The sequence below is a fragment of the Terrapene carolina genome, unplaced genomic scaffold (assembly GCF_002925995.2).
Source record: "Terrapene carolina triunguis isolate 2854851 unplaced genomic scaffold, T_m_triunguis-2.0 Scaffold93, whole genome shotgun sequence".
Lineage (NCBI taxonomy): Eukaryota > Metazoa > Chordata > Testudines > Emydidae > Terrapene > Terrapene triunguis.
Window position 1 is genome coordinate 2,726,470 of NW_020664444.1, and position 13,582 is coordinate 2,740,051.

General features: G+C 49.5%; 1 protein-coding gene across 1 annotated transcript in view; it reads right to left on the bottom strand.

The window, feature by feature from the left end:
- Positions 1–7,872: 7,872 nt before the first annotated feature.
- Positions 7,873–13,582, bottom strand: part of GRID2IP (Grid2 interacting protein) — an 88,619-nt gene continuing 82,909 nt past the window's right edge. Inside the window, exons 19-23 of the mRNA XM_026650560.2 lie at positions 13,098–13,184; positions 11,645–11,774; positions 9,480–9,598; positions 8,894–9,058; positions 7,873–8,078 (exon numbers count right to left, since the gene is read on the bottom strand). Of these exons, the coding sequence (XP_026506345.1) occupies positions 8,007–8,078; positions 8,894–9,058; positions 9,480–9,598; positions 11,645–11,774; positions 13,098–13,184 (573 nt within the window). The 3' untranslated portion in view covers positions 7,873–8,006. The remainder of the gene's footprint in view (positions 8,079–8,893; positions 9,059–9,479; positions 9,599–11,644; positions 11,775–13,097; positions 13,185–13,582) is intronic.

Below are 13,582 nucleotides of genomic sequence, written 5' to 3' on the forward strand. Positions count from 1 at the left end.
TGGGCCCAGGAGGAGAGAATGTTTGAACCACCTCACAAGTGAGTCCAAATGGCTGGCGTCCAGGCACTGCCCGTGCCATTCCCTTACCACCCCGCATGGCAGGAGGGGGAAACGGGAATGCAACAGCAGGCGCTGAGACAATGTACCCGCAGCAGGGCGGGGAGAAGTGCGGAGGCACCAGGGATGAGCAGCAAACCCTGCTTGTGTTGCTTTGCTGCTGCCAAGCACACCACTGACAGGTTCCAACACCTAACCAGAGGCTTCCACAAACATTCCTCCCTCTGCCTGCCACAGACCCACTCCCCAGGGAGCGGGGAGGGGATGATATCTTTGTTTGTTTTCCACTTAAACAAAAGCTCTTTCTTGTAAGCCCGGCCCAGGGGGAGGTGGCACCGGAGGGTGAACAAACCACGGAGTGTCCTGGCCGGGATCTGAGAGCTCCGCTGAGTGAGCTGATAGTGCCCTGCAATGGCCAGCTTGTGCCATGTGGAGCACGGGCACAGAGCAAAGACCTTCCAGGAGAGGTGTCCTCCCCTGGGGAACGAGCTGAACAAATCTACCATTCGGTACAATTGCGTCCCCTGCACAGGCAGCACATTTGCTCTGCAGAAGCACAGGGAAAGTCCTCTCTATGGGGCTGCTTTAGCCATAGCCAGAGAAGTTGCCCCAAGCAGCTTCCCTTCAGTTTGATGGTGGGGCTTTAACAAGGGTTTCCCAGGAGCCCCCATGACTCCCCACCAGCGCATCACTGTCCAACTCCCTAGTGATTTACCTTTCCTTTCCCCGCAGCTGGTTCTCTGAATGGGGACAGAGCGTCCCTTCTTCGGGGCTCGCTCTGCGCCCTTCGAACGGGTCAGGGAGCTGGACTGCAGGGCGGTCCTTTCCAGGATGGCCAGATCCAGCCTTTGCTGCTCCTCGCTCCCTCGTCACACGCAGGCTGGAGCCTTTGGCCTCTTGTGCCCAAAATGGGGCACCTTACGATGGCACCCCGCCTGGGTGTGGGGAAAAACCGACGCCCCGAGCGGGAGAGGTGGGCTGTCTCACCCAAAAGGCCCCGGAGCGTGTGCTCTGGCCCAGTGCTCAGCTCCTCTGACAAAGAGGCTCTTATTGCCTGGTGCTGTGGAAGTGAGGAGCAGACAAACGAGTTCTGCCTCAGAAAGCCCTGAGGAGGTGAGAGCCAAAAGAGTTCCTTGTCCGTGGGTGTCAGTTTCACCACGGCCACTGGCCTCGCCCACTTACCGGTACAAGGAAACAAAGCAGCCTCTCCAAGGGACCAGTCAGCAACTACCAGTCCCAAGCATTACCTTCTCCCTAAAGAATTGCTTGGAATTGTCCCCAGCCATGCCTGTCTCTGGCGTGGCTAGTTTCTCATGCCTGGATGAGTGACAGAACCCAGAGAGAGTGTGGATTCTCAACAGCTTGTCCACCATCCTCACACACTGGGGCAATGTTGCAGCGGCACCGCAATACAGTGTCCCATGACAGCACAATGGAGTGGTTTCATCCCGTTAGCCAAATATTCAAAGGTGCCGGCTCTAGCCAGTGCCCCTTGTTGGGCTCAGTCCTCCGGCATATCCTGCTTCAGGAGTAGCCGCAATTGGTTCATGCAGCTGGAGGAGAGTTGACTGGTGAGCACCACTCCCAAGGGAGCGATGATCCATTCCCTGCTTTCCATCACCAGCGTTTTAACACATCCTACGTACTGCTACTTCTGTCTGACATGCCTATAGCCCCTTTCACGTAAAGCATTTACCATAGAATGGCCGAAATCCCAAGTGATGCCCAGCACCCACAGCTGCAACTGAAATCAAGGTGAGCTGCACATGCTCAGCACAATGCAAGAATTATGGCTTTTGTACAGGAGTTGCTTCACCCCCAAATGCAGCTGTTGGTAGCACACAGCCAACACTGCAGTGGTACTTCACAGCAGAAAAGAAAGGAAGTGAAGATATATATATACTCCAAGTGGAATGCCAAGGGGAATTTAGATCCTGTGGTAGGTATTTGCTTACTGGTCTTTCCATAGGATCCCCCGTAGGACAGCCTGCCTGGGGGCAGGGAGAAGGTTAGTAAACTCTGATGCATCTGATTTCAAATTCTATGTGCGCCTTGAGCTAGTGGAAAGTTTGACTGTTTTGCTAATTCAGATCACAACCGAGTCTCCCGTAGTTCCCTTGGCATGAGCTGCAGTGCTTCGCTAGTCAGGGATTGTGAGCAAAGAACATCTGTGGCATTGAAATGAATCGGTTGAAGCCAGCCCTTTATCGATGGCCTGGGAGAGAGGGCAGCCCATGTGGGTGTTTCGTAACCCGCCGGGATTGTATCACTTCTGTTGCTTCTTAAATAGGATTTTTAAACATTCCTAATTCCTTTCACCTGCTAAAAACACTACAGACGTGGAAGGGATAAAACTGAGTCCACAACCAGAACTGAACCCACTTACTAACTGCGACCATCCCAGACTCAAGCAAGACACTGAAAAGGAACTTACCATGTTCAGCTGGGTCCCATTCTGTTCACTTGCACTAGGCACCACCGACCAACCGCCTGCCAGCCCACAGGGCAGCTTAAATATTGCCAGAGAACCAGGAATTGCCAGTGAAGCTGTTAACAGTTTCACAAGGAATGAGAAGAAAAATGTGTAGGGGGATAGTTAAACTCATTCGCCCTAGTTACTGTTTCAGTCCCTCTCTCCTCTGGTGTGAAGTCTGTGCCATTCTCACTATCAGGGCTTGTGGGGTCAAACTCCAAAGTGTGTGACTCTCTTGAGCAATCATTCCAGCTAAAAGGAAGATGAGTTACACTGAGGAACGGGCTCTGCCAACCTCCCAAGATGAACTCCCCAAGCCCTAAGGGGAGCTGAAATCCAGCTCTGTATCTAAAGTCACAGCTAAGCCCTAGATCTGTAAAAAGCAGGGGGGAGAAATCCATCTCCCCTTCACCCCACAATCTTGGGGCAGGGTGAGTGCTCAGAACACAAATCCAAAATCTGGATATTAACTTCTCATCTGGATCCCAATCTGAATCTAGAGTTGGCTTCTGTCTTAGGCATCATCTCTGACAGAAATATATTAAAATAAATAAACCACTAATGTCAAATAATACATGGATTAAAAATGTTAAAGAGAGACCTGAACTCTCCAAAGCACTGAGATGCTGCAGCAGGGGGTGCTATACAACCCTCTGAAATAGATATACTATTGCTGGCCTCTGGCCAGGCAGGCCCCAAGCATTGCTGTGTATGCCGTTCTCAGCCAGAAGGTCCCTACATGATGTCAGAGAACATGTTTGATTCAGAAATATCCCCCTGCTTCCAGTGCTATTCAAAACACTAGTATTAACCCATTCACGTACTTAGCCCAGGCAGGATCCACTTCCTGAGGCTGTGGGTTGAAGTCAGGATTTTAAAATCTTCCATTCTCTTAGGTTATGTTTTACTGGCCTTTTAGCTGGCACGGTCTCTGTTCCACTTTGACACTGTGGTGACCATCATCGCCTGGGAGGATGAGAGCTCCTGGGATCCCCACTGCCTCCCACAGCGTGGCCTTGAAGAGTGGGAAAGCACTTCCCACCCGGGATAGATCTGACAAAGCTTCACAGGACTCTAGGGAACCCATCTCCTCCATTTGTTTCACTTGTTCATTGACTGGCTAATTGAACCAGTGTTGCCAACTCTGGTATGCTACTGCAAGTCTCACCGTATTTGATCTTTCTCTTAAAGCCCCTCAGCTGGACCCAGGAGACGGCAGGAGAATCTCAGCTTTCATTTTTATAAAAAGGGAAGTCCTCACCCTCCCAGTTGTGAAGAAAGGCTTGGAAATGTGACTGGAGTGAATCCCAAAGGCTCAGAAATCAGAAGACAAAGAAAAAGCTTGTGATTTTGTCCCCCATCACATGATTTTGAGGGCCCTGACTCATAGTTAGCAATATTTTAATTGGATTTCCTGGGATTCAATATCTGTGATTTGATAGAATCGTGTCTGTAACCAGTGACAGGCAGATCTTCAAAAAGTTCAGACTTCAGCAGCCAGATCCTTCTGCCAGCTTCCAGACTCTGGCAGCTACGCAGCTGAACCTAGGCTGATTTTCAGCCCTTCCAGGTTGGAGCTGGGCCAGAAAATGCTTTGAGTACAGTTATTTCCTCTGGGATGTCTCTTCAATTTCCTTCACAGCATCCACCGCCATGGTATCTGAGCCCCTATCTCAGTGCATGGGACCCCAGGAAGTGCAGGGACTCTGTATCCCTTTAAAGGTAGCTAGAGAAGAGGTTCAGCTTTGGTCCAGTTTTTGACACAGATGCTGGTCATCAGGTGTCATTTTATCCCAGCTACTCTGTCCACTGGGTCTCAACTGAATCAGACTCGTCTCTGCTGTGACTCCACTGAGGCTATTCAATTTTTTCTAGAATTTCCTCTTTTGCTGCAGGAAACAGAGAAAACCTAACACATGCCAAGGTCTGAAATCGAACCTCAGCTTCGCTGGGGATGATTCTGTTCTTGTTGCAAGAGGGAGACAACATCCTAGAGCTGAGCCAGGCAGGGGAGGAGCCAGTGTCTGACACTGATCAGGAGACTGACTGCTTTGTGCCTCAGCCCCTTCCTATTTCCTTACAAGAGGCGCAGGGCCGCAAAGCAGACCAGGCACAAACTGTTAATGATTAACTGCGCAGCGCTGCAGGGGCAGCTCTCAAATGATACTTTTTTTTCCTAGAGTGTTCAAGGTTATCACCAAAGAATCAACTGATCTCAAGAGCATGTGACTTAAGAGTTATGCTGAGGTACAAGAACCAATTTCAGCCTCTGTCAGATAATAGCTGCAGTGGTGGCTTTAGGTCAGCATATTCAATGGCACTCAGTAGCTCACCTCAGCTGCACGTGTTCTCATTCATTAAGGGCACTTTGGAAAGGGCTGCTCGGTATTTAACTGTGGTGAGTGGGCTCTTCTAGAAAGTGCCGCTGCCTCGGAATCGCCGGCTGGAATGCTGGAGGTGTGCGTGAGGCAGGCTGGGGCACCCGTTCAGCTGTCCGACTCGCGTTCTGGAGGAGCCAGTCTGTTCAGCTAACAGCTGTGCAGGCTCAGAGAGTTAGGAAGGAGGTACATTTATTTTGCATGTACGTGGCACTGAGGGCTTGCCCAGTGAATGGATTTTATCTGTGGTATTTTGTAAAACTCTTTCAAACTCAGTCTACCCTTTAGGCCTATGCTGAGGCCTCATTAAAGGCCTCATTGTCAGATTAAACCATTACATATATGCAAAGAGCAAAAAGCCACAGCGCCTACCAGCCACCGTGATGGGAAATCTGGGAAATCAATCACATGGTTTATTTCCTGCTAATGCAAATGAAGCAATTGCCACAGGAGAGAAATCCCGTAGGGAACATGAGCTCCACCTGCTCCAATTGCCTTTGAGAGGACTGCAAGTCTCTGGCTCATGCGCACACTAAATATTTACTGCTGAGCAATGTAAAATGGCAGCACTATTTTAAACCGAAACACTCCCCACCCTACTCTCTGACTATGGATCCACAGGAAGCCTCCTGCAGAGATAATTATGCAATTATCCCTTCTGTTCTACTGCTGCTATTGAGATGGTTAAACAAGTTAAACCTCTCCCTAACTGGGGCAACGATCTCTCAAAGGAATAAGAAGGGCCATATCAAATATTCAGTCTTAAAATGTGCAGTTATAAAAGCTGCCAACCACAGATATACACCCTCTTTATAAGGCTATTGTGGAAAACCGGGGTGTGTTATCGTTTTTACCTACAATGGACTCAAATGCAGTTGGGAGGCAGACGGCAGTAGCTTTATTTTGGGGACAGCACATAAGTTTTGGGTAGAGACTGAATTGTGACTATACACATAGTCCTGTTATCAAATAAAATAACCATATCTCAGAAGTTCTGGTTCTCTGAAAATTTTCACATAAAAATACCATCTGGAAACAAAGCGATTGGAGTTTTAGCTATTTTGTCAAGTTACAACAGGTAGCAAAGTCTATGTACAGCATTTTCATTAATGACAGTTTCAAAATAACCTCAAATGGTTTAAATACATAATATGTGCTTAAAAAAAGATCAACTATACACAGTATGCAGCATCTGAAACACAGAATGGAGACAAATATGCATTGTCCTATCATAAATCAAGAAGAAAAAACACAGCTCTGATAATGCAATGCTTGGGCAGCTGATAATACAATGCTAGAAGCTACCTGGCACTTAAAGCTGTAAAAACTGAAAACACTTGTGGAAATATACATCACTTTCTACAGCAGGGAGTTTTAAAAAGTACTGAAAACAAAGGATTTGATGCACATAAGGTCTCCTGTAAATAATGCACCAGTTGGTGATGCTCTACTCTCCGCACAGGCTGTGAGAGGACCTCTCGCTCTGGCATCAAGTGAGGAGAAGCATTTGGATGAGAAATGTTACCTAAGCTCCAGGTGTTGCTGGAGTGTTTCAAGGAGCAGGATGTTAGAGCACATCAGAGTTGAAAGGCAATGACTGCTTTTTGCACAAAATAATGCCCAACAACGTGAACGCACTGATGCTTCTTGCTGTAAGGATCTTAGCAAGCTGTATCACCTGGAGGCACATGCAGACCACAGAAGTCTAGTAGAGCATTAATCCCAGAAGGATATCTCAGATATAATTACATTTACCTACAGAATAATCAGAGGCTGCCAGAGCAATGGAGCATGGTGTGTACAGTTCTGCAGTTCACAGAATACACTTGGCATGAAGGATCGATTGAATCCTACATTATGTCAGTTGTTACCACAGAACTACAGGCCCTCAGTAAATGATTGAAAGGTACAGCACATACTTGGTTTTCTGCTGGGCTCTCTGGCTAGCCTCAGAAGCTACACTGCAGGGCTTTAGCTGCTTGAAGGAATCCCACTGATTGCTAGACTTTCAGACTGCTCAGGGTTTTACACTTTCTACGGAGGCTTCAAGATGCTCAGTGAACTATGTCTCCTGGCAAGTCCATGTAGATCTGGTGAGGAAGATGTTAATTTTCTAGTAAACTGTCCAGACCCATCAGTCATTGCCACACACCTAAGCAAATATGACACAGCCAGGAAGGAATTTCAGGATTGTCCCACTGTATAAAGCAACTGGATGAAATCATATTGGATCCATGTTTGGGGACAAAGTGGATACACCATGCACAATTCTGGGAGGTAATCTCCTGACATTGTCACTGACCTTTCCCTGCTAGAGCCCAAACCCTGAAGCGCCCTGACTCAACTAGTGCGGGGTCAGTGGGAGTTCTGACTGGGTAAGAGCTGTGGAAATATTAAGTGCTGGCTGGTGGGTTCGAAAGCGCTGCAGGGACTCTGAGGAGGAATTCAGCTTGACTCATCAGCGGTTCCTCCCAAGGTTCCCTGGAGAACACTCTCCAGTGGCAGCTCCATCACCAATTCAAGGGGTTTGGCATGTGCTGCCTTCTGTGCCCAAGCAGCTCTTGCTCACTGGGTAGGGGGCAGGCCCTGGCCCTGCTCTCCCTCTGACTCCTTGGGAGCAGTGCCTGTGTCCCATAGTGGGAGAGTGCTGAGCCCTTGTTACTTGGGGAGAAGAAAACTCTTTGTGCACCCACAACAGAGTCCTGGGCAGGGATCCCAGGGTTTACTACTGCCGACATATACAGATTCTGAAAAATGTAAGGGGGTTTCTACATCCCGGTGTGTCTGCAAACCTGATTCAACAATACACTGGAAATCTAGGGCACTAAACGTAAGATCCTGTAGTTAGGACTAACACAGTGTTTGTCTTAACTCTGTAACCCTGTCTCCCCACCCCCCACATCCATCCCAGGACCCATCCATGGTGCCTTGTCACAGAAGTTATTCCTACAATGTCCAGATTACCACCAACCAAGCCCCTTTGCCTTGGTCCATGGTTCTGATTGGTGCTAACATGACAGCAGCATATTTACAACCAACAGGAACCAATTGCACTTTGTTGGCAATAAAGTGTTGCACCGAATGTCACCACAAGCCCATCACCAGGCGAGGGGCGAGGTCATCCTGGGACTGCGCTGGCTTTCACAGGCCTGCACGTCACTGAGCGCCCGCTGCAGGGAGAGAAGGAAACAAAATGAGACGTGTCATCAGGCAAAGCCAGCTCTCCATGGACAAGGAGAATGCTTCCGACTCGCAGAAACACGCAGGATTGAGCTCTGCCCTCAAACTGCTCCATGCACATTCTACCCAAGTCAACGAGTGGTGAGCATGAGTGGCTGAGGGCAGAAAATCCGGTTGCAGGGATGGTGCCAAGCAGAGAGAGGATCCGGCCTATGCGCAACTTTCCTCTTCTACAGCAAGTTTAGTACAGGTGCAGGGGACTGCACTGAGCCTCTGAGACTGAAGTCCTCTCTTCTTCCACAGAACTAGTACAGCATGCGCTGTGCAAAGGCAGGTTTCCTGCGGGAGTGCTTCAGGACTGTCCTGGGAGGACTGTCTGCAAGGATACCTCTGTCTCTGCACCCTTTCCATCCTTAGCCTTCTGCTGGGCCCATTGGCAAGGGGTGCCAGTTAATGCCAGGTCTGTTGTGGAACTCGCTGTCCCTATGTTTAGACTCAAGCCCGGGATCAGTGCCCTTCACAACAGCCCATCAGATGGTAACAGCAATTGCTTCACTTTCCATCTGGTCAATATTCGGCCTGGTGACCTAGAGCGGAAAGGCTCTGAAGTATCAGCCAAGTCTCCTGAGCCAGCCAATTCCTGACTTGCTTTTCTTTAAAGATTTGGATTTTACTCACATTCAGAGCCAAATATTGAGTTAAAGCTAAACTAAGCCCCACTAGCAGGTGATGCAGCAAAATCCATCCCGGGCCTTTATGGTGAGACCCCACCCATGTCTGCTGGCTCCATAGCAATGCAACTCACCTCAAACTTGCTCATGAACTCAGCAAAAATGCCAAAAAAAGATTCAGATGTGGTCACTTTGGAGTCTTCCCCAAAAAAGGACAGCACTTTGCTGAATTCCTCCATGGCCTTATGCTGCAGGTCATCCAGAGATTTTATAGTGGGATGGGCGCTCTCCAGGAAAGACTGAGAGGAGTGGTTTAAGGGAAAACTACACCATATTGTGGCAAGATCCTGAACAGATGCTGCTTATAAAGGGGTGGGTTTTCATCTACAGCTGCAATGTGAGCACAGCAACTGTGGGCTGATAAATTAATTAAAAAGAAACCCACACACAAAAGGGAGTTTGTTTTGCAAAGGCAACGTCTCTGGAGGAGAGACAGCAAGAGCCTTCTGCCCACAGGGGAGTGGCTTTCCCCATGATAACTCTGCAAAGGCATGAACACTGGCAGCTCCATTGGGAGCCCTCTCACCTCTGAGCCATAAGGGTGGAGTTCCATACCATGCTCTTCACCAAATGGTGCCTCCTTACTAGATGGCCAGAACGCTTAACAAACACCGGGATAAAGAAAGCAGATAGCGATGTTTGTGTTTTATGGAAGGATACATTCATCACAATAGCAAATTTGTCCTCCTCCGCAGCTGGCATGCTGTGGCAGGCAGTCTCTATTTCACTGATGGTGATGTGAAGGTCATTGAGATCGGCTGTTAATGTTCTCTGATTCACTGAATAAGGAGGAGAGTTTAAAACAATGTCATTAAAATAGTTCTGAGTCGGTGCCAGCTGCTGCTAAACCGAGAGCAGGGAAAGTGAGATCCATAGGTCAAAAGCACACCAAGGGGCTTTACAATATGGTCTACAGCTGCCCTCATCTTTAATGCAGAAGTTCTTCTTGTGGAGGTACATGTCCCAGCATGTGCTCCTCCCTCTTGACCTGAGTGACCAAGCTGCATTGCATTCTGGGTGAAGCCAGACCTCCAGGTGGGGACAGAGACATTCTTACTGACCTCTACCAGGTGAGTGAGCTACCCATTAGCCCAGAAAGAACTGGCGATTGTCAGGAGGAGACATGCAGAGAACACTGGAGAGAAACTGGGTCTTGCCAAGTGCAAGAGGCCTGGGGGATTCAATGGCAGAGGAGGAAGGGTAGTTATGGATCAATGAGTACTTTGATGTGGGAGGGGAATTTAGTGAGTTTAGCCACAAAATGAATAGATGGAAGGAAGGATATTGACTGTTAAGTGGGGGAGGGAGGAGCAGGAACTGGGGAGAAAGAATTAGTAATAAAGGCAGAGAATTATTTTAAGAAAAGCTAGGTCAAGTAAGAGCGCTGGGCAGGAATATTACAGGTGCAAACAGGCTAAGAGGAGAAAATTAAAACCTAGGGGCCTGAATCTCCTGTCTCTTACACTACAACAGTTTTATGCAAGTGCAACTCCACTTACTTTGACTGAGTTACTTCCAAATATCAGGGAGAGAGAAGAGACTTAGGCCCCATGTATGATATTCAGCATGTACATACTGTATGTTGGGCCACCACTGACACATGCACATGACAAGCCAAAGGACCATGAGACCTTTCAATTATAACTCAGCAACACCTAATGCTCCCACTTGTGTGATGTCTGCAGTTAGAATGTGAACTTCTTGGAGCAGGGCGTGGGGCGGCTCTGCGTGTCGCTAAGGCACACAGCACAGAAACATTCTAAACAATCAAACGCTGGGATCTGTAATCATCACAGCCACCTTTGTCACACCTGCACACTCAGGAGGACGGGGCCTGCAGATCAGGTGTGGCTGTCAGGTCCCCAGCTTGGCTGTGATATGGCCCACAAGAGGCCTGTGTTTGAGATGCTTGTGAGCTCAGTACTGCTGCACCGGAGTTGTTCAGACATCTGGTCCTGACAGCGTGATGCCAATGAGCCATGAGAATGAACCAACCCAGCTGATGTCTGTGAATATTCAATATAACAACTGGGGCCTCAGCTTCGCTGCTAAAAAGGTATATTTTTCACCGCAGGGTAACACACACATGAACAATCCTGAGGTAAGAACCTGTCCAAGGCACTTTGGTTTTACCATGAAGTACATTAGGCCAGGTCAGCACTAAAGGGTCTGGCTTAAAACCAGCAAAACCAAAGAAGATGCAAGGTCAATCACAACTACCACTGTATGGAACGTCTCCTTTGGGGTCTAGCGATTGCTGCATTGCCCAGTGGGCCAGAGTCTGGGCTGAGTTCAAATACACCCCCTAGAGTTGGAACACTTCCCCCAAGGCATCTGAACTCAGAGCCTCCTGAGGCTGCTACGCTGGGCTGGAAATCTCACAAGAGCAGGCTCCCTTCTGAGATCTCCAATACTTCCACGAGGCCAGAAACACCAGGGGCAGAACCTTCCTTATGGTATTATGGTATTTCTCCTCCACTGCTCACCAGGACGTGGACGGGCCGAAGCGCAGCATAAGGAGTAACTAGTATTAAAATGGGAACCAGATGTTTTCAAAACACAAGAATGGACCCATCTCTAAAGGGAACCTAACTAAAACCCCAGATCCAGATACCTCCGTGCTTTATGGCTCCAGCCCATCGCTAGTTCTTATTTATCCAGGCTACTTCCCCTGTCTCTATTTGTGTCAAACTACTGCAGTTCATATACTATGCCTAATGGTGGCATGGAACCAAGAGGGGGCGCAGAGAGGCAAGGGGCAGGGGAGTCCTTCATTGGCCCTGTATCAGGACAGGTTTCTCTGAGGATGCTCCTTGTTTATTTACCTTTGGCAGCGAGCGGCACTGTAGGAAGGTCCTTGGCAAAACCCAGAAGTTCTGGGAAATGTTGGCTAAGCGATTTGGCAAGAATGTGCAGGAAAGTGGATTTCCCATCAACGGTCTTGGTTGTGTTCAGCTAGAACAAAGCAAAACAGGGAAGGAGATTCCTATACACAGGAGGGTGGGTTTTTCACTGACCATTCAGCCTACATGTGCAGTTTCCAAAATACTGCCAGAAACATTCACGCGCCCCTGCTGGGATCACTCTGCACTCACGTTCACAGGAGCTCCCACCAGCAGCAGCGGCACGTTACAGATTAATGTTTAAAAGTGGTGTTTAATGTTTACACAGTATGTTAAATCCAGATTAGTGAAATGGAGAAACTAGATGAAAAGTTTCTCCACGTTGGGGGCAACGTTCCCTCTAATTTTTCCCACCCATGTGCAGACTGAATTTGGAGTCCAATATGGAGGTGATGTGTGACACATCAGCTTCATATAGGTGCACATAACAAAAGTCATGTGGTGTGGGTAGGGCTGAGGGGTTCAGAATGTGGGAGGAGGCTCAGGGCTGGGACAGAGGGTTGGGGTGCAGGGGTGGGGAGGAGGGCTCTGACTGGGGGTGAGGGCTCTGGAGTGGGGCCAGGCACCAGGGGTTTGGGATGCAGGAGGGTGCTCCGGGGCTATGGCGGGGAGAGAGGACTCCCCCCAGCTATCTCTCCCTGCAGCAGCACCTGCGCTGGGGGGGAGAGGCGCCTCTCCCCGCTGCAGCAGCTCTGAGGCTGGGGCTGCAGGATAGGTGCCCCCTCCCCTGGCCCCAGCAGGTCCAGGCTGCGGCATAGTTGGGGCCGGGGGGCCGCCCGGCATAGTTGGGGGCCAGGCTAGGTTCAGGCCGGGGGAGGGGCACTCCTCCCCTGGCAGGTCCCCGGGCAGGTTCCCTGAACACCTGCATGGTGCTAAATAGGATGCTGCTCAGCTCGCAGGGAACTTAGGTTGGGGACCCTGTGAGTCTACCTCTGCCCCTGAAGCATTCTCTCTTTATGCCCCCTATGTCACCAGCACACCTGAGCTGCATGAGGGCACAGACAGACACTCAGATACTACAGTGATGGTTGCAGTATAAGAACCTATACAGAGTAGCAGGCCTTCTCCCAGGAGACGTCCATGGTGCCACCACAGCACCATTATTAGCTCCTGCCAACCTAGGAACCGAGTGTGAGTCTGAGACCCCCACAGGGAAGTGCACTGTGTCACTACTGGCCCAGCCCTGCTTTATAACCCCTGCCTTGGTATCCCCACCCTGCCACTGACCTGCTCCCTTCAAGGGGCCCTGAAATGGCCACTGCACTCAAAAGCTGTCTTTGGAAATACATCCAGTACCCTGGTCCCTCCCTGGGCTCTCAGAATTCATCAGCCTGAGAACAGCATGTGCAATGAGGACTGTTCCCATTCGCCTTACCTCGGTGAGGAAGTTGATTTTAAAGCCTGTCGTTTTATTGGTCTTGGGCTGCCCGTTGTTCAAATAGTTCCCCATTGCCAGCACAAACTGCAAAGAGAACCTCCCATGAGTGATCAGTCACCGAACCCTGCCCTGCTACTCGCCCTCCCTCCCACTGTGCCTCATGCTGGGCTGGAGCGGACCCATCAGGAACCCAGCAGGGAAGCTAGTTTTGGTGCAGCACCTGGATCACGGATAGAGAGCACCCCGTGGGAGAAGCTGAGAAAACAAGCTTATTTCTGTGCACGCTTGGAAAGTTAGGAAGGGAAACTGCAGTGATTCGTTACAAGGCATTAGACGGACAAATAAATGTTAAGGGCAAAATTCTGCCTGCTCTTTGGTGAATGCACAGTCAGTCTCTTCTTCACCCTGGCTAACCTGCACAGGAGCCCGGCACAGTCCAGGCAGAGCACTCCCTTGAGCTCTAGGCCCCGGGGCTACCAACA